This window comes from Chelonia mydas, chromosome 1 (genome assembly GCF_015237465.2).
Source record: "Chelonia mydas isolate rCheMyd1 chromosome 1, rCheMyd1.pri.v2, whole genome shotgun sequence".
NCBI lineage: Eukaryota > Metazoa > Chordata > Testudines > Cheloniidae > Chelonia > Chelonia mydas.
The window spans coordinates 111,046,353-111,069,415 of record NC_057849.1 but is presented as its reverse complement, the minus strand read 5'-3'; the positions used below and the strand labels follow the sequence as shown (position 1 = coordinate 111,069,415).

At 41.5% G+C, this 23,063-nt stretch overlaps 1 protein-coding gene across 1 annotated transcript in view; it reads right to left on the bottom strand.

Annotated features, from left to right (window-relative positions):
* EDAR (ectodysplasin A receptor) overlaps positions 1-17,868 on the bottom strand; it is a 102,613-nt gene extending 84,745 nt beyond the window's left edge. The window contains exon 1 of the mRNA XM_043536204.1: positions 17,787-17,868. Coding sequence (XP_043392139.1) covers positions 17,787-17,810 — 24 coding nt within the window. The 5' untranslated portion in view covers positions 17,811-17,868. The remainder of the gene's footprint in view (positions 1-17,786) is intronic.
* Positions 17,869-23,063: the final 5,195 nt, after the last annotated feature.

Here is a 23,063-nt window from a genome sequence, read left to right as displayed (position 1 = left end):
TGCAATCCACACCATCCTCCAGATCATTTATGAAGATATTGAACAAAACCGGCCCCAGGACCGACCCCTGGGGCACTCCACTTGACACCGGCTGCCAACTAGACATGGAGCCATTGATCACTACCCGTTGAGCCCGACAATCTAGCCAGCTTTCTACCCACCTTATAGTGCATTCATCCAGCCCATACTTCCTTAACTTGCTGACAAGAATACTGTGGGAGACCGTGTCAAAAGCTTTGCTAAAGTCAAGAAACAATACATCCACTGCTTTCCCTCCATCCACAGAACCAGTAATCTCATCATAAAAGGCGATTAGATTAGTCAGGCATGACCTTCCCTTGGTGAATCCATGCTGACTGTTCCTGATCACTTTCCTCTCATGTAAGTGCTTCAGGATTGATTCTTTGAGGACCTGCTCCATGATTTTTCCAGGGACTGAGGTGAGGCTGACTGGTCTGTAGTTCCCAGGATCCTCCTTCTTCCCTTTTTTAAAGATTGGCACTACATTAGCCTTTTTCCAGTCATCCGGGACTTCCCCCGTTCGCCACGAGTTTTCAAAGATAATGGCCAAGGGCTCTGCAATCACAGCCGCCAATTCCTTCAGCACTCTCGGATGCAACTCGTCCGGCCCCATGGACTTGTGCACGTCCAGCTTTTCTAAATAGTCCCTAACCACCTCTATCTCCACAGAGGGCTGGCCATCTCTTCCCCATTTTGTGATGCCCAGCGCAGCAGTCTGGGAGCTGACCTTGTTAGTGAAAACAGAGGCAAAAAAAGCATTGAGTACATTAGCTTTTTCCACATCCTCTGTCACTAGGTTGCCTCCCTCATTCAGTAAGGGGCCCACACTTTCCTTGGCTTTCTTCTTGTTGCCAACATACCTGAAGAAACCCTTCTTGTTACTCTTGACATCTCTTGCTAGCTGCAACTCCAGGTGCGATTTGGCCCTCCTGATATCTTTCCTACATGCCCGAGCAATATTTTTATACTCTTCCCTGGTCATATGTCCAACCTTCCACTTCTTGTAAGCTTCTTGTTTATGTTTAAGATCCGCTAGGATTTCACCATTAAGCCAAGCTGGTCGCCTGCCATATTTACTATTCTTTCGACTCATCGGGATGGTTTGTCCCTGTAACCTCAACAGGGATTCCTTGAAATACAGCCAGCTCTCCTGGACTCCCTTCCCCTTCATGTTAGTCCCCCAGGGGATCCTGGCCATCCGTTCCCTGAGGGAGTCGAAGTCTGCTTTCCTGAAGTCCAGGGTCCGTATCCTGCTGCTTACCTTTCTTCCCTGCGTCAGGATCCTGAACTCAACCAACTCATGGTCACTGCCTCCCAGATTCCCATCCACTTTTGCTTCCCCCACTAATTCTACCTGGTTTGTGAGCAGCAGGTCAAGAAAAGCGCCCCCCCTAGTTGGCTCCCCTAGCACTTGCGCCAGGAAATTGTCCCCTACGCTTTCCAAAAACTTCCTGGATTGTCTATGCACCGCTGTATTGCTCTCCCAGCAGATATCAGGAAAATTAAAGTCACCCATGAGAATCAGGGCATGCGATCTAGTAGCTTCTCTGTAGGATTCTAGTATCTGACACCAGTGTGACATGGCATCTCTCTTCAAGGTAGTAGAAACTGCCTCTCTTACATGTCAAACTCCTGCAGAGCACAACCACTAATCCAAACTTCCTTACTTTAAAAAGGATAGCCCCTTCACGAAACTGGGTTTGAACAGAGAGAAGTCTTGAAGGTTTGTAGTCTTTAAAATTCGAAGATGTTCGGAGCCAAAACTCTCACTGAAGTCAGTGAGGCCAGGATTTGGTCTAATATCTATAGGCGCCAACTCTGTCTCCCATCCAAGCATAGGTGCAGATGTTCTGAGAAAATCCAAGTACTGTAGGAAGTGGAGTGGGCACTCTTTCCTCTTGGTCAATATTGAACAAATACCCCAGCAAGGTGTTTGAAATATTGCGCTGCTGAAGGTGCCATCATTTGGGTGAGCTGTAAACTGGTACACTGCAGTAATTAAAGATCCCGTGGCACTTCTTGTGAAAGTGAGTGTCAACGGTACCAGAGTTCAATCCAGTAATTACATTCCACCAACTTAAATCCCCTATAGGTTGTGATAAAGTATTCTTTGTTCCCTGTGCTTTAAATTATCATGTAGTGTTCCTTTCTACTGTTACATATTTTCCACACTTCACCACAGAGGTAGTGGCATTTCAGTGGTGGATGAAATTGTGCCTATGTAGAATTAGTATATCCTTTTGTAAAGCACTTTGGGATGAAAGGTACTATATAAATAAGATATAAAAGGAAGTGTAAATGTAACACTGACAGACCCCAGTCGTCGGGTTTGAACCTGGGACCTCTGGAGCTAAATGCCACATCTCTTAGCTAAGGCTGTAGCAGACTCATTAATCTCTAAGTGATCTTGGTGCCACTAGAGGGGACAGAACACCACACCCAGGAGGTGTGTGGGTTAAATAAAAATTAAGGCTAAAAAAATACAACCACGGGGGGGAAAATGGTGGGTGCTGAGCACTTATCAGCACTTCCCCCTCCCCCCAGTGCCTCCTGCCCACCGGCAGGCCTTGCCAATCAGTGCTTCCCCCTCCCTTCCCATGCCTCTCGCCGCTGCAATCAGCTGTTTTGCGCTGTGCAGGAGGCTGGTGGGGAAGGGGGTAGGAGCAAGGACGCAGCATGCTTGGGGGAGGGGGTGGAACAGGGTGGGAAGAAGCGGAGCAGGGATGGGAAGAGGTGGAGCAGGGGTGTGGCCTTGAGGGAAAGGGTGCTGTGGAGGCAGGGCCTGGGGCAGAGCTGGGGGTGGGGTCGAGCATCCCCCTGCACAATGGAAAGTTGGTGCCTGTGGGCTTTAATTATATGATCACACACTATTTCTCCATAATACAGGATGAGATGCTGAACACATGTTCAAACATCACTTTTGCATTCTGCAGCCTTCCCTTTGGCTATATAAAGTTTTTGCACTAAATTTTCGATGCTTTTTTCTAAAGAATAAAGAGAGCTCCCCAGTTCTATAAATAGGTACCAGGTAGCTGAGACTAACAGGTGTTTGTCTTTTAGTAAGCTGTGCATTTGAACATGTAACAGGAACCAGAAACAAAAGGGCAACTAGTATCTCTTAGTCCCACAGACTAAATACACATTCCCATACCTGTGTGTGTGTGTGTGTAGACTTGTAAAGGCATTCCTAGAGCCAGCCCTTTAGTTATTTAATGCCATTGCCAATTGTTACATGAAATTTATTTATGCAGTTTAAAAACACCTAAGGCCTTATGTCACCTTAACAATTTTGAGGCCTATGACTAAATGAGAAACCCACAAAAACACCATTTTTGGGGCCAAAGAAGAGAAGTGAAGAGCTGCTTGGGGGTTAGGATTGTTGCCTTTTAACTAATTTTTAAAAGTGTGCACTTTCTGAGTTGCTCACACATGTTCATGGAATAGATCTTTAAAATACATACCTTCCAGCTTATTGTAAAATCTGCTGTGTATACCCAGTGCATAGCTTTCAAATGCTCCTAACTTTATTCCTTCAAACCAAGCAAAGTGCACCCTCCTCAATGATTATTTCCATGCCAAGTTTTAACTGTCAAACTCCAGCTGTATTCAGGGAGGCCTTTTCAAATAAATGGGACTAGAATTTTTTAGAGTGATGAAAAATAAATGTTTCACTCGCTTGCTTGGAAACATCTGAAAGGATTTCATTCAAATAATCCACAAATTGGGCAGAGGCCAAGCACAGAAAATTGCAGTCCCAAACGTGAAAGATTCCCAAAGGAAAATTATGGACCATGTGAAAAGAGAGGTGTTGTAGTACTCAGGGGTGGCAGCACCTCCCAGCTTGAAGTAGTTTCCATCATATTCAGTGTTTACAGTTTTGTTCAGTGGCTTTCAGCACCTCCACTATAAAAATTGTTCCAACACGCCTAGTAGCACCTTCACTTAAAACAGCCAATATAATGCAACGATAATAGTCTTTCCTGGGTTTGTTTTGGAAAGAAAAAGCCCTCTGAATTCTTTCAATGGATTACACTTCTCTTGTGCACAATGAGGATAGAATTCTTTTCTCAGGATTGGCTACTATGGGGGATGGGTTTCTTATCTTATTTTGTTTTTGCATGTATAGAGGGCAGATACTCAGCTGATGTAAACTGGGGTAGCTTCTTTGGAATCAGCTCAGGATCTACACCAGACTATCTTCTATCCATGGATTTGAGCTCAAGCCCCTTTCAGACATTAGTGATTTTACCAGGTGGAGGCAGAGGATTAGACGTTGTGTCAGAACAGGCTGTAGATACGTAAATTACTTTAATTTAGAGTGGTATTTTTTGCCCATTTTATATTTAATGAGTGTTTTAGCCTACGGGAACAACATCCAAGATGCAACACCTCTGCCGTAATATATGGCATTGTAGATACTCTGAAAGCCTGCTTTTGTCAGTGCAAAACATCATTAGCCAACCATTATGGCATCTAGGAAAAATCCTGAACAATTCCACATTTCTCTCTGGAGTACAGTATCCCAAATTTGCAAAGGGAACATGCAAGAAGTATTTTTTTCATGCTCAATTTAAACAGTTTAGGAGGCCTAAAATCCTCAGTGTAATATATCTTTGAACGATCTCTTCTCTAAAAATACCCATCATAACATATACCCACTCCTGGGTATATAATTCTCTGTGTGAACCACAGGAAATTCCCAGCCTCAAAGTTATCAGCTATTGGTTCCAATAGACTTCTCATGCCCATCCTTACAATGGATTATAGGTGCTATTGAATGCTCTGATTGTCAATTTCATCTGACCTGTGATTAAAAAGAGCTCCTGGACTGCTGCAGTCTAGTACTTTAGACTAATGGTTACCTAGCTCTGCTACAGGCTGGGGACCAACTGACTAGGCAGCAGTTTTGCAGAAAAGGAATTGGGGATTACCGTGAACAAGAAGCTGGATCTGAGTCAGCAGTGTGCCCTTGCTGCCAAGAAGGCGAATGGCATATTGGGCTGCATTAGTAGGAGCATTGCCAGCAGATTGAGCGAAGTGATTATTTCCCTCTATTCAGCACTGGTGAGGCTACACCTGGAGTATTGTGTCCAGTTTTGGGCCTCCCACTACAGAAAGGATGTGGACAAATTGGAGAGAGTCCAGCGGAGGGCATCGAAAATGAAGGCACATGACTTATGAGGAGAGGCTGAGGGAACTGGGATTGTTTAGTCTGCAGAAGAGAAGAGTGAGGGTGGATTTGATAGCAGTCTTCAACTACCTGAAGTGGGGTTCCAAAGAGGATGGAGCTAGGCTGTTCTCGGTGGTGGCAGATGACAGAACAAGGAGAAATGGTCTCAAGTTGCAGTATGGGAGGTCTAGGTTGGATGTTAGGAAAACTGTTTCACTAGGAGGGTGGTGAAGCACTGGAATGGGTTACCTAGGGAGGTGGTGGAATCTCCATCCTTAGAGGTTTTTAAGGCCTGGCTTGACAAAGTCCTGGCTGGGATAATTTAGTTGGGGTTGGTCCTGTTTTGAATGGGGGGTTGGACTAGATCTCCTGAGGTCTCTTCCAACCGTAATCTTCTATGATTCTAGCTCAGCTTGTAACTCTACTGGCTATTGCTACTTTAAAGAGCTGCAGTTTCAGTTCTGTTAATCGTTTGTCAGTCAACACACTGAAATTCTCAACTCCATTACTCCCATCTCTTTATGTGGCTTCTGTTCTCATTCATTCTTGGCATTGGTAAATGTGACTCTTTTTTTTTAGTTTTGTTCTTTCTCCAATGCCTTTTTCCCTTGCAAACTGGGAAATAAAGCAGCTTAGTGGCTTTCAAAAGTGTTCCAAGTGCAATCAGACCATGTTCATCATGGAGATGCAAAACTGCAGCCTCCTTTGCCCTGGAGTGGAGCACAGTTGTTTTGGGAGGTTAGGTTTGCTCACCAATGTCACTGCAGGTAGTTATTTAAGTCACAGATGGAACAATTAAAAGCTTTCCTGACCTCCCACAATGGTTTTCAGATGTCTGATACGAAACTGGACTTGATGCTCTCCAGAATCGATAGTCCCAGCTGCATAGTGGGGTTGTACCAGTCTGCCCATATTGAAATTGGTCCGAGGAGAGAACTGTCTCTCTTCACCCTCCAAATAATGAATGAAACCAACATGTAACTGTCATAAAAACATGCTTAAGCTTCAACAACTGTAGTGCATGGATGCACTATTGAAGTGGTGCTCAGCACCAGCCCTTGTAAAGCAAGGCACATCTTCCTCTGAGATACCAGCCAAGCTAGGTCTGTGTCAGGAGAAGATTGTTCAGCTCCTGACATGCCAGCTCTGCTCTGGACTCCTGACAGCAACTTGTCAAGGCTGCTCGCTGCTCAAGCTCCAGTTGCCTCAGGACCATGACTACACACAGGAACATGATTCAAGAGTGCTATTGTTACACACTATATAGCTTCAGAGAACAATTATTACAGGTAAGTGATTCTCTCTTATTTACAAATACCTCATCACTCCACTTCATTAAAGGTACCACAGATCCTGGGTTTTTCCCCAGACTTACTATCTTCAGGGTCCATATTAACAGCTCCTCACTAGGACAGAGAGGGTTTCTATATATCACAAAAAGTACGGGATCAGCAGCTTTATTAGCTTGACACAGACCTAGTGAAGGCATCCACTAACATTAAAAAGGTGTAATGCTTGGCCAGATATATAGACATTCATTTTTCCAGAAATTGTATTGTTTGTGGATCCCAGTCTGCCAGAATGGCAAGAGAAAGCACTTTGACATATCCCAAATATGGACATGCCTCAACTTTCCCTTTTCATGTCTTTTTAATGAGAGAGGGTTTGTAGAGATCTGCAAATTTTGACATAAGGATAAAGCAGAGATTTTTTTAAAATCACTACCACATCCATCCTTGTGATAGAAACACTTGCTTTGCTTGAGGAACTGTAAGCCTAGACACAATTTTAGGCACTCATATAAAACTTGTAATGATCAAACTAGTTCAGGGCTGGAAAATTCCCTTTACATTCATTGATTCCAAGGCCAGAAGGGACTGTTGTGATCATCTAGTCAGATGTCCTGTAGAACTGGCCATAGAACTTCCCCAAAATAATTCCTAGAGCCGATCTTCTAGAAAAACATCCAATCTTGATTTTAAAATTGCCAGTGATGGAGAATCCACCACGACTCTTGATAAATTATTCCAGTGGTTAATTACCCTCACTGTTGAAAAGCTATGCCTTATTTTTAGTCTGAATTTGTTTAGCTTCAACTTCCAGCCATTGAATCATAATTTGCCTTTGTCTACTAGATTGAAGAGCCTATTACCAAAATTCCACCCCCCTCCCCAGGTCAGATCAAGTCAACCTTTAACCTTGTCCGTGTGGGACCCTTACTGAATGGGGGAGGCAACCTAGTGGCAGATGATGTGGAAAAAGGTGAAGTACTCAGTGCTTTTTTTGCCTCGGTCTTCACAGACAAGATCAGCTCCCACACTGTTGTCCTGGGCAACGCAGTATGGGGAGGAGGTGAGCAGCCCTCAGTGGTGAAAGAACAGGTTAAGGGCTATTTAGAAAATCTGGACATGCACAAGTCCATGTGTCCAGATCTAATGTACCCGAGGGTGCTGAGTGAATTGGCTGATGTGATTGCAGAGCCCTTGACCATTATCTTTGAAAATTCGTGGCGATCAGGGGAGGTCTTGGACAATTGGAAAAAGGCAAGTATACTGCCCATCTTTTAAAAAGGGAAGAAGGAGAACCCGGGGAACTACAGACCGGTCAGCCTCACCTCAGTCCCTGGAAAAATCATGGAGCAGGTCCTCAAGGAAACCATTTTGAAGCACATTGAGGAGAGGAAGGTGATCAGGAACAGTCAACATGATTCACCAAGGGCAAGTCATGCCTGACCAAGCTGATTGCCTTCTATGATGAGATAACTGGCTCTGTGGATATAGGGAAAGCAGTGGACATGATATATCTTGACTTTAGCAAAGCTTTTGATATGGTCTCCCACAGTATTCTTGCCACCAAGTTGAAGTATGGATTCAATGAATGGACTCTAAGGTGGATAGAAAGCTGGCTAGATTGTCAGGCTCAACGGGTAGTGATCAATGGCTTAATGTCTAGTTGGCAGCCGGTATCAAGCAGAGTGCCCCAGGGGTCGGTCCTGGGGCTGGTTTTTTTTCAACATCTTTATTAATAATCTGGATGATGGGATGGATTGCTTCCTCATCAAGTTCGCAGATGACACTAAGCTGGGGGAGAGGTAGATATACTGGAGGGTAGGGATAGGGTCCAGAGTGACCTAGATAAATTGGAGGATTGGGCCAAAAGAAATCTGATGAGGTTCAACAAGGACAAGTGTGAAGTCCTGCACTTAGGACGAAGGAATCCTATGCACCGCTACAGGCTGGGGACCGACTGGCTAAGCAGCAGTTCTGCAGAAAAGGACCTGGGGATTACAGTGGATGAGAAGCTGGATATGAGTCGACAGTGTGCCCTTGTTGCCAAGAAGGCAAATGGCATATTGGGCTGCATTAGTAGGAGCATTGCCAGCAGATTGAGGGAAGTGATTATTCTCCTCTATTCGGCACTGGTGAGGCCACATCTGGAGTATTGCATCCAGTTTTGGTTCCCCCACTACAGAAAGGATGTGGACAAATTGGAGAGAGTCCAGCGGAGGGCAACAAAAATGATCAGGGGGCTGGGGCACATGACTTACGAGGAGAGGCTGGGGGAACTGGGCTTGTTTAGTCTGCAGAAGAGAAGAGTGAGGGGGGATTTGATAGCAGCCTCCAACTATCAGAAGTGGGGATTCCAAAGAGGATGGAGCTAGGTTGTTCTCAGGGATAGCAGATGACAGAACAAGGAGAAATGGTCTCAAGTTGCAGTGGGGGATGTCTAGGTTGGATATTGGGAAACACTATTTCATTAGGAGGGTGGTGAAGCACTGGAATGGGTTACCTAGGGAGGTGGTGGAATCTCCATCCTTAGAGATTTTTAAGGCTCGGCTTGACAAAGCCCTGGCTGTGATGATTTAGTTGATGTTGGTCCTGCTTTGAGCAGGGGGTTGGACTAGATGACCTCCTGAGGTCTCTTCCAACCCCAGTCTTCTATGATTCTTCTATGATTGTCTTTGATAAACTAAATAGATTGAGCTTCTGAAGTGTATCACTATAAGGCATGTCTTCTAATCCTTTTATCATTCTCATAGCTCTTCTCCATTTTATCTACATCCTTCTTGGATTATGAATACTACAAATGGAAACAGCAGCAGTTGTGCAGAGGTAAAATAATCTCGCTAATCCTACTTAAAATTCCTCTTATTTATGCATCCAAGAATTGCATTAGTCCTTTTGGCCACCGTGTCATACAGGTTGCTCATGTTAATTGATTATCCACTGTAACCCACAAATCATTTTCAGAGTCACTGCTTCCCAGGCTTGAGTTCCCAATCCTGTAGGTTTGGCCTACATTCTTTGTTCCTAGATGTATACATTTACACTGAGCTGTATTAAAATGTATATTGTTTGCTTACACCCATCTTCCCAAGCAACCCAGATTGCTCTGAATCAGTGACCTGTCCTCTTCATTATTTATAATTCCCCCAATTTTTGTGTCATCTGTTAACTTTCAATAATGATTTTATTTTTTCTTCCAGGTTATTGGTAAAAATGTTAAATAGCATAGGGCCAAAAACCAATCCTTGCAGGAACACACTAGAAATACACTCTCTTAATGATGATTCCGTATTTAAAGTTACATTTTGAGACCTATCAAATATGCACGTTAATTTTATATCTTTCTGGTTTTTAATTAATATCTTGAGCAGTACTAAGTCAAATGCCTTACTGAAGTCTAATGCAGCGTTGTTGCAGAGTCAGTCCCAGGATATTAGAAAGACAAGGTGGGTGAGGTAGTATCTTTTATTGGACTAACTTCTGTTGCTGAGAGAGACAAGCTTTTGAGCTTACACAGACTTCTCTGATCTGGGAAACTAACTGACACTTTGAGTATGTTTTTCCCCAACCTGAAGAAGAGCTTTGTGTGGCTCAAAAGCTTGTCCCTCTCACCAACAGAAGTTGATCCAAGTTAAAGATATTATCTCATCCACCTTGTCTTACTGAAGTCTAAGTATATTACATTTGTCAACCAAACTTGTAATCTCATCCAAAAAACCACCATATTTGTTTGACAGGATCTATTTTGCATAAACCCATGCTGATTGGCATTCATTATGTTAATTCACTGTTAATTGAGTCCTATATCATTATTGGTTTGAGAAATGCTCCTCACTCCTATTCTAGCTTCCAGATATTCATCTCACTCTACCAGATCTCTTACACTTTTGTTTCCAAGCGGTATGGTCAAGTCACCCTCCAGAATACCTTTAAAGTACATTTAAAGTATAGGATAAAATGAAGAACGTCCATGAAATATAGGAATATTGGATTTGTAAGATCTTTTTGTTTCTTATGTCTCCTTTTAAATATAAATTATCTATAGATTAGTTAAGGTTGAAATAAACTTTAAACCTGAAGCCTATATTGACCTCTACTTTTCAGATGGATTCATTTTGTTTTAGAAATTTCACAGGTCTGATCTTATTGCAGGGTAGATGGTTTCTGGAAAGACTGAGGCAAATTACACTAGGTATTTGAAAGGTATGGAGATTTTTAAAAAATCATAACTCAAAAACAGGTTGATCTTGAGAAATGGTGTATTTTACTCATTTGGGGGGAATAAGAGAGTGATTGATTTATGAACAGCTGTTTCCATGTCTATGTCAGTGGTTGCCTTTTTAAAATAAGCATTTGCCAAGAACTACCAAACAATGGTATCTGAGACACCACAATTTCTCCAGGAAACAATGTAAAATAACTTCGGTACCTGTATGGTAACCATTTTGTGCTCACTGACAAATACTGTACCTCTACAGCGTTTTTAATGTCACATGGGCTCCAGTTCAGGTTCTATAAATTTTATATGGTCCTGATGCAAAGTCTGTAGAACCCGCAAAGCACTGACCCAAGCACTCAAGATTTAGGGAGCAGAAGTCACAAAAGTATTGTTGGATGGCTAGGAGGCCAGTCTGAAGGAGAGGAGGGGAGAGTCATGGGGGGGCCACCAACTGTGGTAACCGTGTGAGGTGCAGGAAAAAGGAAGCCATATGGGGCTCTGGGGAAGTGGTTTAGGGAGGAGTAGCGTTCATTGTTCCACATCTTGCCATCTGTGGAAGCTCCTGTAAAGTTTGCTAGAGCCAAAGGGATTCCAGTCACTGAGCTATTCTTATACACTTTTTTAATCCAAGAAATTGTTACACCCATATAGCTACATTGAAAACAACAAGGTTGCCCAGGTGTAACAAAGGTTACTGTTTGAAGTCAGTGGTGTTGGCAGAGAGAGCAGATTTTGGCCTGCAGAGTCTTTGAATCATGTGAAGATGCAAGAGCGGGGAAGCACATGGCTTGACTTTCAGATCCCAGTTTATGAGAGATGGCAGTTAAAGAAAATGGGAATATATCTCCACTGCCTGCCACACTGTATAGTTATTTATTCTTGTGCAAAGGGAGTGGACAGTGGGTGCAAAAAAACCATTATGCTGATTTTAGCAGCATTTTATGCTGACTTTGCCTGGGTGAAAATGATAACACAAGGTGAAAGACAGTGGGGAGTCAGAATAAACATCTGTATACTGAGCACACATATGGAGTATATGAGACAAATAGAAAATCCCATGAAGCCATTTTTACTGTCTTTTTCGGAGCAGAACTGCTCTTTAAGGGAGGGATCACAAATTAGATTTCTTACAGAGTGGTTTTGTGGAGTGACTGGGGTAATCTCTGCATATCATAAACCCATGTACACAAAATCAAAATGCATGTTTTCCAGAGTTCTTTGACTCCACATGCAAACTAAACAAAAGGAATTTAGCAGATGCAAGAAGTCCACAGTCACAGGCTGTAAACTTCTTAAAGCCCTTCTGAAAAGTTCCTTATCAAAACACCCTCATGACAAGGTCTCCAATTCACATGTAAGTCACACAGGGCAGAAAGTTAGCTGAGATGGGGGAGAGTAGAACTTTCTGGGTGAATTAAATTGTGCATTTCATATTAATATTTGTCAGCTTTTTAAGTGTAACCTTAACTTCAATTTTCAGTGTTGTAAATAATGTGTTGTTGTAAAACTGCAACAATAATGTGGTGTTGCAAAACTGCAATGTATATGCTTAAGATTCCCTCCTCCCCTTTAAAAAAAAAAATACAACCTTTACTTCATCTTAAACTATTTTGGTTGACAATTGTTCACAGGTAGGCAATCATTAATATTAAGTACTATTAGTTAATAATTGACAACATATTCAATATTGTACAATGCACAAAAATAGAGTTCCTGCCTCAAAACCTTATCATCTGAAAGATGGGAAGATGACCAACAGAGCACACTGGGCAATGTAGAGGATGGATAACTTAGGAATTTTGTTCTGTTTGTTAATTAGTTTTTATAAGACAACATCTTGTGGGTTTCATAGAAGTCAGACTTCTCATTTTGAGAGCATGCATTTTTTTTTATTGCTAGAAGTATGTATCCATTTTTTCTGAGTAATGATAGTCTTCCAGTAAACAAGTCATTATTCTTGTTCATGGGGAAGCTGCTGACATTTGTTTGAGTCTCATTTTTGTTAGGCTTTAGGTCAGTAGCTCTCAAACTTTCAAACCTCTGAGTGCGACTCCCCCCTTAGATATATAAAAAAGTGTTTTTAATTTATAACACAATTATATATGCTGGAGGCAAAGCGGGATTTGGGGTGGAGGCTGACAGCTCACGACCACCCATGTAATAACCTTGCGACTCGCTGAGAGGTTCCAACCCCCAGTTTGAGAATCCCTGCTTTAGGTAGTATATTGCTGTTCATTCCCTCAGCCCACAGTACGTAGTGATATCATCCCATTACTGATTGTCTCTGCAGACAAGCTGTACTTTTCTGTATTAAGCAGAACACTGTACTTCATTTTTTTTTCTGTCTACAACTTGTGTGGAAAGCTCAATAAATAGAATTGTAAAGTCACCTTCTTCCAAAAAGCACAGGGTGGGGCCAGCTTCTTAGCAGCGTAGTTCACATGAAGCATGCTACCAGTGACATCTATTCTATATGGGTTCTTTTACCACAGGCCTCACCATAGTATCTGAGTGCCTTCTAACAGTGCACTGAACAATGTGACTGCACATCTGTCACATGTTGTTTGTTCTCTCATGCTTTCCCCTGAGGGAAAATGTGCACTGTAGTGTCTAGGTTTGGTTGTATGGATGGGTGGAGAGGGTGTTGCTTTTAAATATAAATATTCCTGTTGCTATCTTTGTGTCTTAAAGAAGGCAAGGTCACAGAAATGTGCCTTTTGCTTGGAGGTGAAAGTGGTGAGGTTTGTGATGATCCTTGCTTCCTGGGGAGGAGGCTCATTCCACAGTCTCAGACCAGCCCCCTAGAAAGGTCCATTTCCCACATGGACGAGCATTACGCTTATTGTTGAGAGTTCCACTGGGCTAGAGGAATGGAGTTGTAGACCATGGTCTTCGTCCCAGAGCCTTACACAATCTTTTAGGTATCCTGGGCCCAGAACATGGAGCACTTTGAAAATAACGAGTGACACATGGAACTTGATTTGAAATTCTAGAGGAAGCCAGTGCAGAGTAGCGAGCGGAGGATAGGTCTGATGTGCCCACAGTAGCCTGTGTTGTTGAGGGGATTAGCTGCAGCATTGGAGTTTCCTAAGTGCTGAAGGCTTCATGGCCCTGGTATATCACATTACTGTAATAGTGGACGAAGGCATGAGTAACCTGAGGTCAGGTCTTCATCTGCTGGGATGAGACTGAGTCTCCTAGCCAAGCTCAGATTGCAGAAAACATTACTTGTGGGTGCTGCTACGTGAGAGCTCAGTGGTAGTGAGGAATCCAAGGGTATGTCTAGACAGCACTTTGAAGTGAGCAGCAGTGAGCTTCCCAGCGTGAGTCCACTGACTTAGGCTGGTGGGGCTCCCCTGATTTAGAGCACAAGGGTGTTCCCAAACTTGGTTTGCAGCTTGTTCAGGGTAAGCCCCTGGTGGGCCGCCAGATGCTTTGTTTACCTGAGTGTCCACAGGTACGGCCGCGTGCAGCTCCCAGTGGCTGCGGTTCACCGTTCCTGGCCAGTTGGAGCTGCGGGAAGCGGTGTGGGCCAGGCCACCACTTCCCGCGGCTCCCATTGGCTGGGAATGGCAAACCGTGGCCGCTGGCAGCTGCCGTACCTGCGGACACTCAGGTAAACAAAGCGTCTGGCGGCCCACCAGGGGCTTACCCTGAACAAGCCACGAACCACGTTTGGGAATCCCTGCTCTAAAAACAGCGGTATAGACAGCTTTGAAGTTGCAGCTTGGGCTGGAGCTTGGACTCTGATGCCTCAGGATGGGGATAGTCTGTCAACCCAGGCTGAGAGGCTTGCTCATGTAGGCTCCAAAATGCTGTGCAGATGTACCCGCAGAATACGCCTAGGCTATGGACTGAATTGACTAATTGTGGGTGTGTATCCTCAACCAATGGAGACTGCACTGTGACTGTGAACTGTTCAAAATCCTTTCCTCTGCCCACCTCTGTGTTGCTCAGGTTCAGCTTCAGTCAGCTCCGCCACTTGCTGTTGGCCCTGGACCTCCACTAGGGAATACACAGAACATAGGGGTCTCCAGGGTAAACTTAATGCAGCATCAGGTTATTTTTTTTTTGAATCAGCATTAATTTTTGAAGAATTCCCCATCCCCTTCCTAATGGGTGATTTGCACTGCTAGTCCCTTCCCAATATGTTCCCTTTCAGGTGAAACCTGGATCCCACAGAGGATGGTGACAGGGAATATTAATTCCAACAGGGTGTTCCCCACCACTTTTGGATCTTAGGGGAATGATCCATCCCAATGTGATCATCTTAAAAAGAATTTAAATGTACCCTAAATCAGAGAGATCACAGCCTAATTTTGGCTTGTTGCTGATTGCTGTCAGACCAATTCTGAGTTGAGTTTCTGCATATTTATTTGCAACACAGATGTTAAAATAACTATTTATATGAAATGAATGCTCCCCAGAAAGATAAATTCATGTTCCCATTGTTTGTACAAAGTATGCATTTGTTTCCTTGCTTTAGCTGAGGTGACTGTGATGACAAAAAGGAGGTGGGGTAGTAGGATGCCAGTGCCAAATTAAAATTGTAAATTTCTGGTGTCTTGTGTTTTCAGCTGATGAATTCCTGTTTTGTTTGTTTTATTTGAAGTGTTATTGAGAACTAAATAACCTATAAACTGTTCCAATCGAAACTTAAATCAGCAGCAGAGATAAAAAGATAATTAGGTCTGTCAAGCGATTTAAAAAATTAATCATGCAATTAATTGCATTGTTAAACAATAATAGAATACCATTTATTTAAATATTTTTGGATGTTCTCTACATTTTCAAATATATTGATTTCAATTACAATACAGAATACAAAGTGTACAGTGCTCACTTTATATTTTTTTCATTACAAGTATTTGCACTGCAAAAAAAATAGTATTTTTCAATTAACCTAATAAACAGATTGAACTACAGTACTTGTATCATGAAAGTTGAACTTACAAATGTAGAATTATGTACAAAAAAAACTGCATTCAAAAATAAAACAATGTAAAATTTTAGTGCCTGTAAATCCACTCAGTCCTACTTCTTCAGCCAATTGCTCAGACAAACAAGTTTGTTTATGTTTGCAGGAGAAGAAGCTGCCTGTTTCTTGTTTGCAATATCACCTGAAAGTGAGAATAGGTGTTCTCATGGCACTGTTGTAGCCAGCGTCACAAGATTTTTACATGCCAGATGCGCTAAAGAGTCAGGTGTCTCTTCATGCTTCAACCTCTATTCCAGGGGACATGCATCCATACTGATGATGGATTCCTCTCAATAACAATCCAAAGCAGTGCAGACCAACCCATGTTCATTTTCATTATCTGATTCAGATGCCACTAGCAGAAGGTTGATTTTCCTTTTTGGTGGTTTGGGTTCTGTAATTTCTGCACAGAAGTGTTGCTCTTTTAAGACTTCTGAAAGCATGCTCCACACCTCATCCGTCTCAGATTTCAGAAGGCACTTCAGATTCTTAAACCTTGCGTCGAATGTTCTAGCTATCTTTAGAAATCTCCCATTGATACCTTCTTTGCGTTTGTCAAATCTGCAGTGAAAGTGTTCTTAAAATGAACAACATGAGCTGGGTCATCATCCGAGACTGCTATAACATGAAATATATGGCAGAATGTGGGTTAAACAGAACAGGAGACATACGATTCTCCCCCAAGGAGTTCAGTCACAAATTTAATTAATGCATTATTTTTTTTTTTAAATGGGTATCATCAGCATGGAAGCATGCCTTCTGGAATGGTAGCCAAAGCTTGAAAGTTTAGCATATCTGGCACATAAATACCTTGCAATGCCACCTACAAAAGTGCCATTGAAATGCCTGTCCTCACTTTCTGGTGACATTGTAAACAAGAAGCGGGCAGTATTATCTCCTGTAAATGTAAACAAATTTTTGTCTTAGTGATTGGCTGAACAAGAAGTAGGACTGAGTGGGCTTGTAAGCTCTGAAGTTTTACATTGTTTTGTTTCTGAGTGCAGTTATGTAATGAAAAATCTACATTTGTAATTTACACTTTCACGATAAATCGATTGCACAATAGTACTTGAATGAGATGAATTGAAAAATACTATTTCTTGTATCATTTTTACAGTGCAAATATTTGTAATCCAAAATATATACTTTGATTTCAATTACAACACAGAATATATATGAAAATGTAGAAAAACATCTAAAATATTTAATTTCAATTGGTATTCTCTCATTTAACAGTACGATTAAAACCTCAATTATTCACAATTTTTTTGAGTTAATCACGTGAGTTAACTGCAAATAATCACAGCCCTAAAGATAATCTGTTCTACAAAGTTCCCAAAGGCAAAGACTTTCAGATTTTTTTTAACATGTAAAATCCTGAAACTGCTGTGTTGCTTTTGAAGTTTTGATTTACACCCCCAACCCCACACGCTTGCCTGGTTATGAGTCCATCATGGAAGATGCTGAGCACTTTGGCTTTCAGGTAAGCCAGTAGGAATCAGTCCCATGGAGCCCTTTGACCATACTTCTAGAATAGATGCTCATCTTTTAATGCAATGAAATAGCCATATTCCTTTGGGTTTTAGAACTACTTATTTTTCACCAAAATGTATTTTAATAGCTATCATTGTGTAGGGAAAGTGCTTAAAGACACTTTGAAGAAAAGGGTGTTTTTAATTTTACTTCTATAATTGCTGCAGATGTTGCATAGTCTCATCTATGTTAGTTAACTATTATGCCTCTAACATTTTTGATCCTCATTAATTATAGCTCAGGAAAGCATACAAAGCCAACGTGCCTCTTTAATACAATCAAGATTAATTGCATGGTTCCTTCATAAGAACGAACCACCAACAGCTTAACAAAAAATGTTTGTCTTTAAGCAGCCCTTGGATAATTTTTTTAAACTGTTACAGGAAGTGAGAGGCTGCCAAATTATCATGCCCGTGAGCCTCACCCTCATTATCAGACTAAACGAATGTACATACCCCTGCACTTTTATCCTCTTCCAAGCCCAAGGAAAAGAAAAGGAGGGGAATAAAAAAATCTTTACACAAAGAAGTGTCTCTGAAGTCTGGAATGTGCCTGGTTGTTTGAAGACAAGATTTATACCTGCCAGCCTTCTTTTAAGCTCATTGTTGAGACTCGTCTGTTTTTCAAATCAACCGCAGACTGACTGCTTCAGGTACTTCATCTTATAATGACCACATAATCTAAGATAAATGAACAAGGAATTGCTATCACTTTCAGGTAAAAATCAAATCCCTAATGCAGCTAGTGGGAGAAGGTAAAAGGGGATTGGTAAGAGTTGTGTGTGCTGGAGGGATACACAAGAAAGTAGACTAAGTGCCATGTCTGTGACATGGACAGCAAATATAAAATGGGTTTGACCACTGACTATGCATGTGCAGGCAGCTATGTTTTAGTCCTTAGACTGGCTACTGAATTTAGGTATGGGAGGGGGCATATTTTTATAGAGGCAAAAGTGTTCATAGCACTTTATAGATATGCTCACATTCTAGTACAGAGACAAGAAGGACTGTGATATAAAATCATGTTATTTAATTTGTTTGTTAGGCATGTTTCTTGTTGGTTCCAGTGTTTTTATGTAGCCCATCCTCCCACTAAGAAACACAGTAAGATTGCTACTTTCTATCACATAACTTCCTTTCCAGTTTCAAGACTAAACATCATAGCATCAAACATTTATATTCTGAGAAGCTTCAGGCTTCAACATTCCAAAAAAGCTCAGATGACTATTTGATTTTCCCTTTTTTCAGGTGGGTTCAGTCTAAGTCACAAGATATTAGGGTGTGTAAAGAAGAAAAGGGGTGGGAAGGAAAGACAGAACAGAAAACAGAACATTCAGAAGAGGGGCAACATGTTCTGGACAGACAACATTTCCTCTAGCTTTTTTTGATGTAAATCCACTATTAACAGGTATCAATGCACTAGTTATAGAATATGTTGAGGTGATGTGGACAGAAAAAAAGCCCATCATAAATAGAACTCCCTCCCAACAATTTGCAGACTTATTTATCATCCATTTTGCAGTATCACTCAGAGGCCCCAGTCAAGTCTGAGGCCATAGTGTGCTAGGTGCTGTATAAAAACACACTAAGATGCATTTCCTGCCCTGAGGAGTTTACCATCTAATCTGAAATACTACCAAACATTTGTAGCTTGAAGATATTTGTGGGAGTGGCAGACAATTATGCATTTTAAGCTGACAACATCGTGATAACACTATAGGAGAGTTGCTGTACAGCAGTGATTGAAATAAAATTAAAAAGAGAAAATGAGATTTTTATCAATCCATTCAGAATGGTTTTCATTGGTTTAGGCACTAAGAAGCATTCTAGGACTGATAACAGAAGGGTGCAACAGATGTCATGACCCCAATAGGCTGGTTTATAGCATTTTATTTGGACTGCACATCTCTTTAGTTATTTGTTAAAGATGGACATAAGTTACAAAGTAAGCTTGATCCAATGCCTATAAAGTCAGTGGGAGTCTTTCCATTGACATCAGTGAGTGCTGGACTGGGCCCAACATTAGGCTCTGGATCTAGATTTCTAACTCTCAATGTTTAGGGATGTTTAGATTCAGGGTTTTAGTTATCAGTTTTAAAGATAAAGGTCACTTGCAAAATTTCCAGGTTTATGGGATATTTGGGATGTTCAGATTTTGGGCTTTGATTAGGATCCATCTGAGTTAGAACATTATCGAAATTTTGCATCCTAATAAGTATAATTTTCAATACAAATAAAAATATTTCCAGGACATAAGGTCCAGTGTTTGTTTTTCAGCTAGACAGGCCATTACAAGTCTGGATAAAGTGGATTTACGATTAAAAAAAGAAAATGTAAAGTTCAGCTATTAAATTTACACAGAAGAATAATCCTTGTCTGGGATAGTAGGAAAAACACCAGTACTCTAAATGAAGTGTAGTGATAAAGATACTTGTGTCCACAACGTCAATATGAGCTCAGTCACAATTGCCCTGGTTTTTTTCAACAGATGAAAGGTTTCGCATTTGTGCTGATATTTCTCAAAGTTTGACATCCTCTTACTGGTGCCAGCAGGAGGCTTGTGAAGTTCCTAAAGAAATCAATTTCATGAGACCATAGTCAGTTCCTTGAAAAAAGGAACATAGGTCCCTGGGGCAATCACAGGATTCCATTGTGGACACATAGCTTGGCACCTTTATAACTTAGGACATTGGGTATCTGAGAAAATAGCATTCTGTATTTCATTCTGACATTTTAGCTCTTGGCAGCAAAGTAAGGACTATTGGTTGAGCCCAAGTCAAATTCAATAAAAGAAAAGCAGCTTTACTAAAAAGAGATGCAGGGGAAGGAACTCACTTTGTCATACAACAGCTGTAAAAGAGAAATCTAAATATGTGGATCTAGGCAGTCATTTAATTGCAGTTGCTGTGTATCTGTGCAAAAATAGCTTACTTGCCATTCCAAGGTATTTAAAGCCATAATCAAAACATCTTGTCCTAATTAGAACATTAGATATAAATTATACAGCAGAGACCCTGAAATTATACAGCATTGCCCCTCCATCTCCACACACACACACACACACACACCCCCTCAAGCCCGCTTCTATTTTCTGCCCCACACAGATCAATCACAACAGTATCTCTTGTGCTATTATTTAATTTGAAATCTGCATTTAATATCTGTGTGCTGAAGACTTTTTTTTATACTGCATTGCCCCCATTCCCCTCCATGTTCCATCTGGATTATCTATACTACCTTGAAAAGGATCACCACCATCTCCTTGCATACAACGAAAACTAGATCCCCCCCGCAGCTAACACTGCCCTTACAGCCAGAATGCCTCCTCTCACACTCCTGGTAGAGAGAGGTTTATAGAAGATTGTAATTTAGAGATGCTCCCTCATAAGGAACAGTATTATGAACCTAGGAATGTAGCGATGTGCCCTGGAGGTCGGGGTTGGAAACACTGCACAACTGTGTGCAGGAGTTCAGCAGAGATGCTCTCCAGTTTGTTGTATTAAAGTTTTATTCCTTTCACAGTCATCAGTTTGTTATTTAATGAACCACAAGATAGTTATATGATGTCAGAAGTGTGGGATGAGAAGGAAACTGAAGTCACTTTGAAGTTGGCTTTCACTTGCAAACACAGAAGTTGAGAGAAAGGGAGGCATCAAAGCAGAACGTGGAGCACCAGGCACAGAGGCTTTTGCATGTATTTGGTGAGCACAGTAGTAGCTTGCCTAGCTTGAGAACGGGGATGGGGGGAAAGTCAAAAATGGATGTGTTGCAACCTCCATCAATCTTTCTGCATGTAGTTGGGGAGCAAGCATTGGAGATTTATAACAATTTTAGGTTTGAAGAAGATGAAAGCACAAAATTAAGTAAAATACTGACTAAATTTGAGGAACATTACATGCCAAAAAGGAATGAAACCTTTGAGGGAGAAATTTTTTTTTACCTGCATTCAAAAAATTGATGACCGCATAGTAGAGTAATATGTCATAGAATTAAGGAAAGTTAGTAAAATCTTTGACTTTGGTGAACTGACAGAGTCTTTGGTCAGGGATAGAATCATCTGTGGCATTAAAGACAATGTGTTAAGAGAGAGACTGCTCTGCTCTCTGAAGGAGATTTCACTTTTTAAAAAAAGCTTTCTGAATATGCAGGGCAGCAGAAACTGTGAAAGGACAAACCAAATTCCTGAATTCACCAGAAGGGTTATCCATGTACTAAGTACAAAAGAATATAGCCTGAACAGGGCAAATCAAAGAATGGAATCACTCGCTATGAAAACCACCACTAGGATGAAGAATGGGTATAGAAGGTCATGTGGAAAGTGTGGATCACAGCATGGCCCCAAACAGTGTGTTGCCTTTGGGAAACTCTGTCATAAATGTGGGGAAAATAATCATTTTGCAAAATGCTGCAATCCCAAATGCAGAAAAGTCAAGTGCATCCAGTTCCACAAAGGCCATATGAGAAGGTTGGCACTGATTTATTTACCTGGCAGTCAAAGGATTACTTAATAGTCACAGGTGATTATTCTCTGTATCCCAAAATTTGCACATTGCACAGTACTAACTGTAAGCCAGTGACAGCCGGCATGAAAGGAATCTTCTCCAGACATGAAATTTCAGATGAAGTCTTTAGCGATAATGGGCCACAATTTTCCAGTGCAGATTTTAGGCAATTTGCCACAGATTGGGATTTTCATCACAAAATATCAAATCCAAATTACCCCCAATCAAATGGACTTGTGGAAAGGTCTATATGGACAGTAAAGAACCTTATGAAAGACTTTTGACAGTCTGGTGATTTGTATAAAGCTTTATTGGTTTACCAAAGTACGCTCTGGACAATGGCTTTTCTCCAGCTCAGCTGTTAATGGGAAGAAGGATCAGATCTAATTTACCAGTTACTGATAACTTGCTGAAATCTCATAACAATGAAACCATATGGAAGATGAAAGAAAAATCAGAAGTGGAAGGAGAGATTATTTTCACAAAATCGCCCATGAACTCCCATCGCTTAACCCAGGTGATAGTGTGCCTGAGGAATCACACCTCTGATACATGGGGACAAAGAGGTACCATTAAAGAACAGCTGTATCCAAGTCCAGACAGACCAGGAGGACACATTTTGATGTAATTAAAGGGATCTATGAGTATTCCCAGAAAGTTCCAACACATTGACAGCTGAGCTGGCATTTCCCATCTGATTGATCCTAATCATCAAGGCACAAAGGAGAAACTGTCAGGAACAAGAGAACAAGTCACTCTAATATAAGGCTGATACTGAGAAGATCAGAGCGGGAGATTAAATGTCCTATTAAATGATAGAGAATAAGACGGAGAATATCTTATTTCCCTTCTATAAATTCATGGTATGCCCACATCTAGAATACTGCATACAGATGTGGTCCCCTCATCTCAAAAAAGATACACTGGCATTAGAAAAGGTTCAGAAAAGGGCAACTAAAATGATTAAGGGTTTGGAACGGGTCCCATATGAGGAGAGATTAAAGAGGCTAGGACTTTTCAGCTTGGAAAAGAGGAGACTAAGGGGGGATATGATAGAGGTATATAAAATCATGAGTGGTGTGGAGAAAGTGAATAAGGAAAAGTTTTATTTACTTGTTCCCATAATATAAGAACTAGGGGCCACCAAATGAAATTAATGGGTAGCAGGTTTAAAACAAATAAAAGGAAGTTCTTCTTCACTCAGCGCACAGTCAACCTGTGGAACTCCTTGCCTGAGGAGGTTGTGAAGGCTAGCACTATAACAGGGTTTAAAAGAGAACTGGATAAATCCATGGAGGTTAAGTCCATTATTGGCTATTAGCCAGGATGGGTAAGGAATGGTGTCCCTCGCCTCT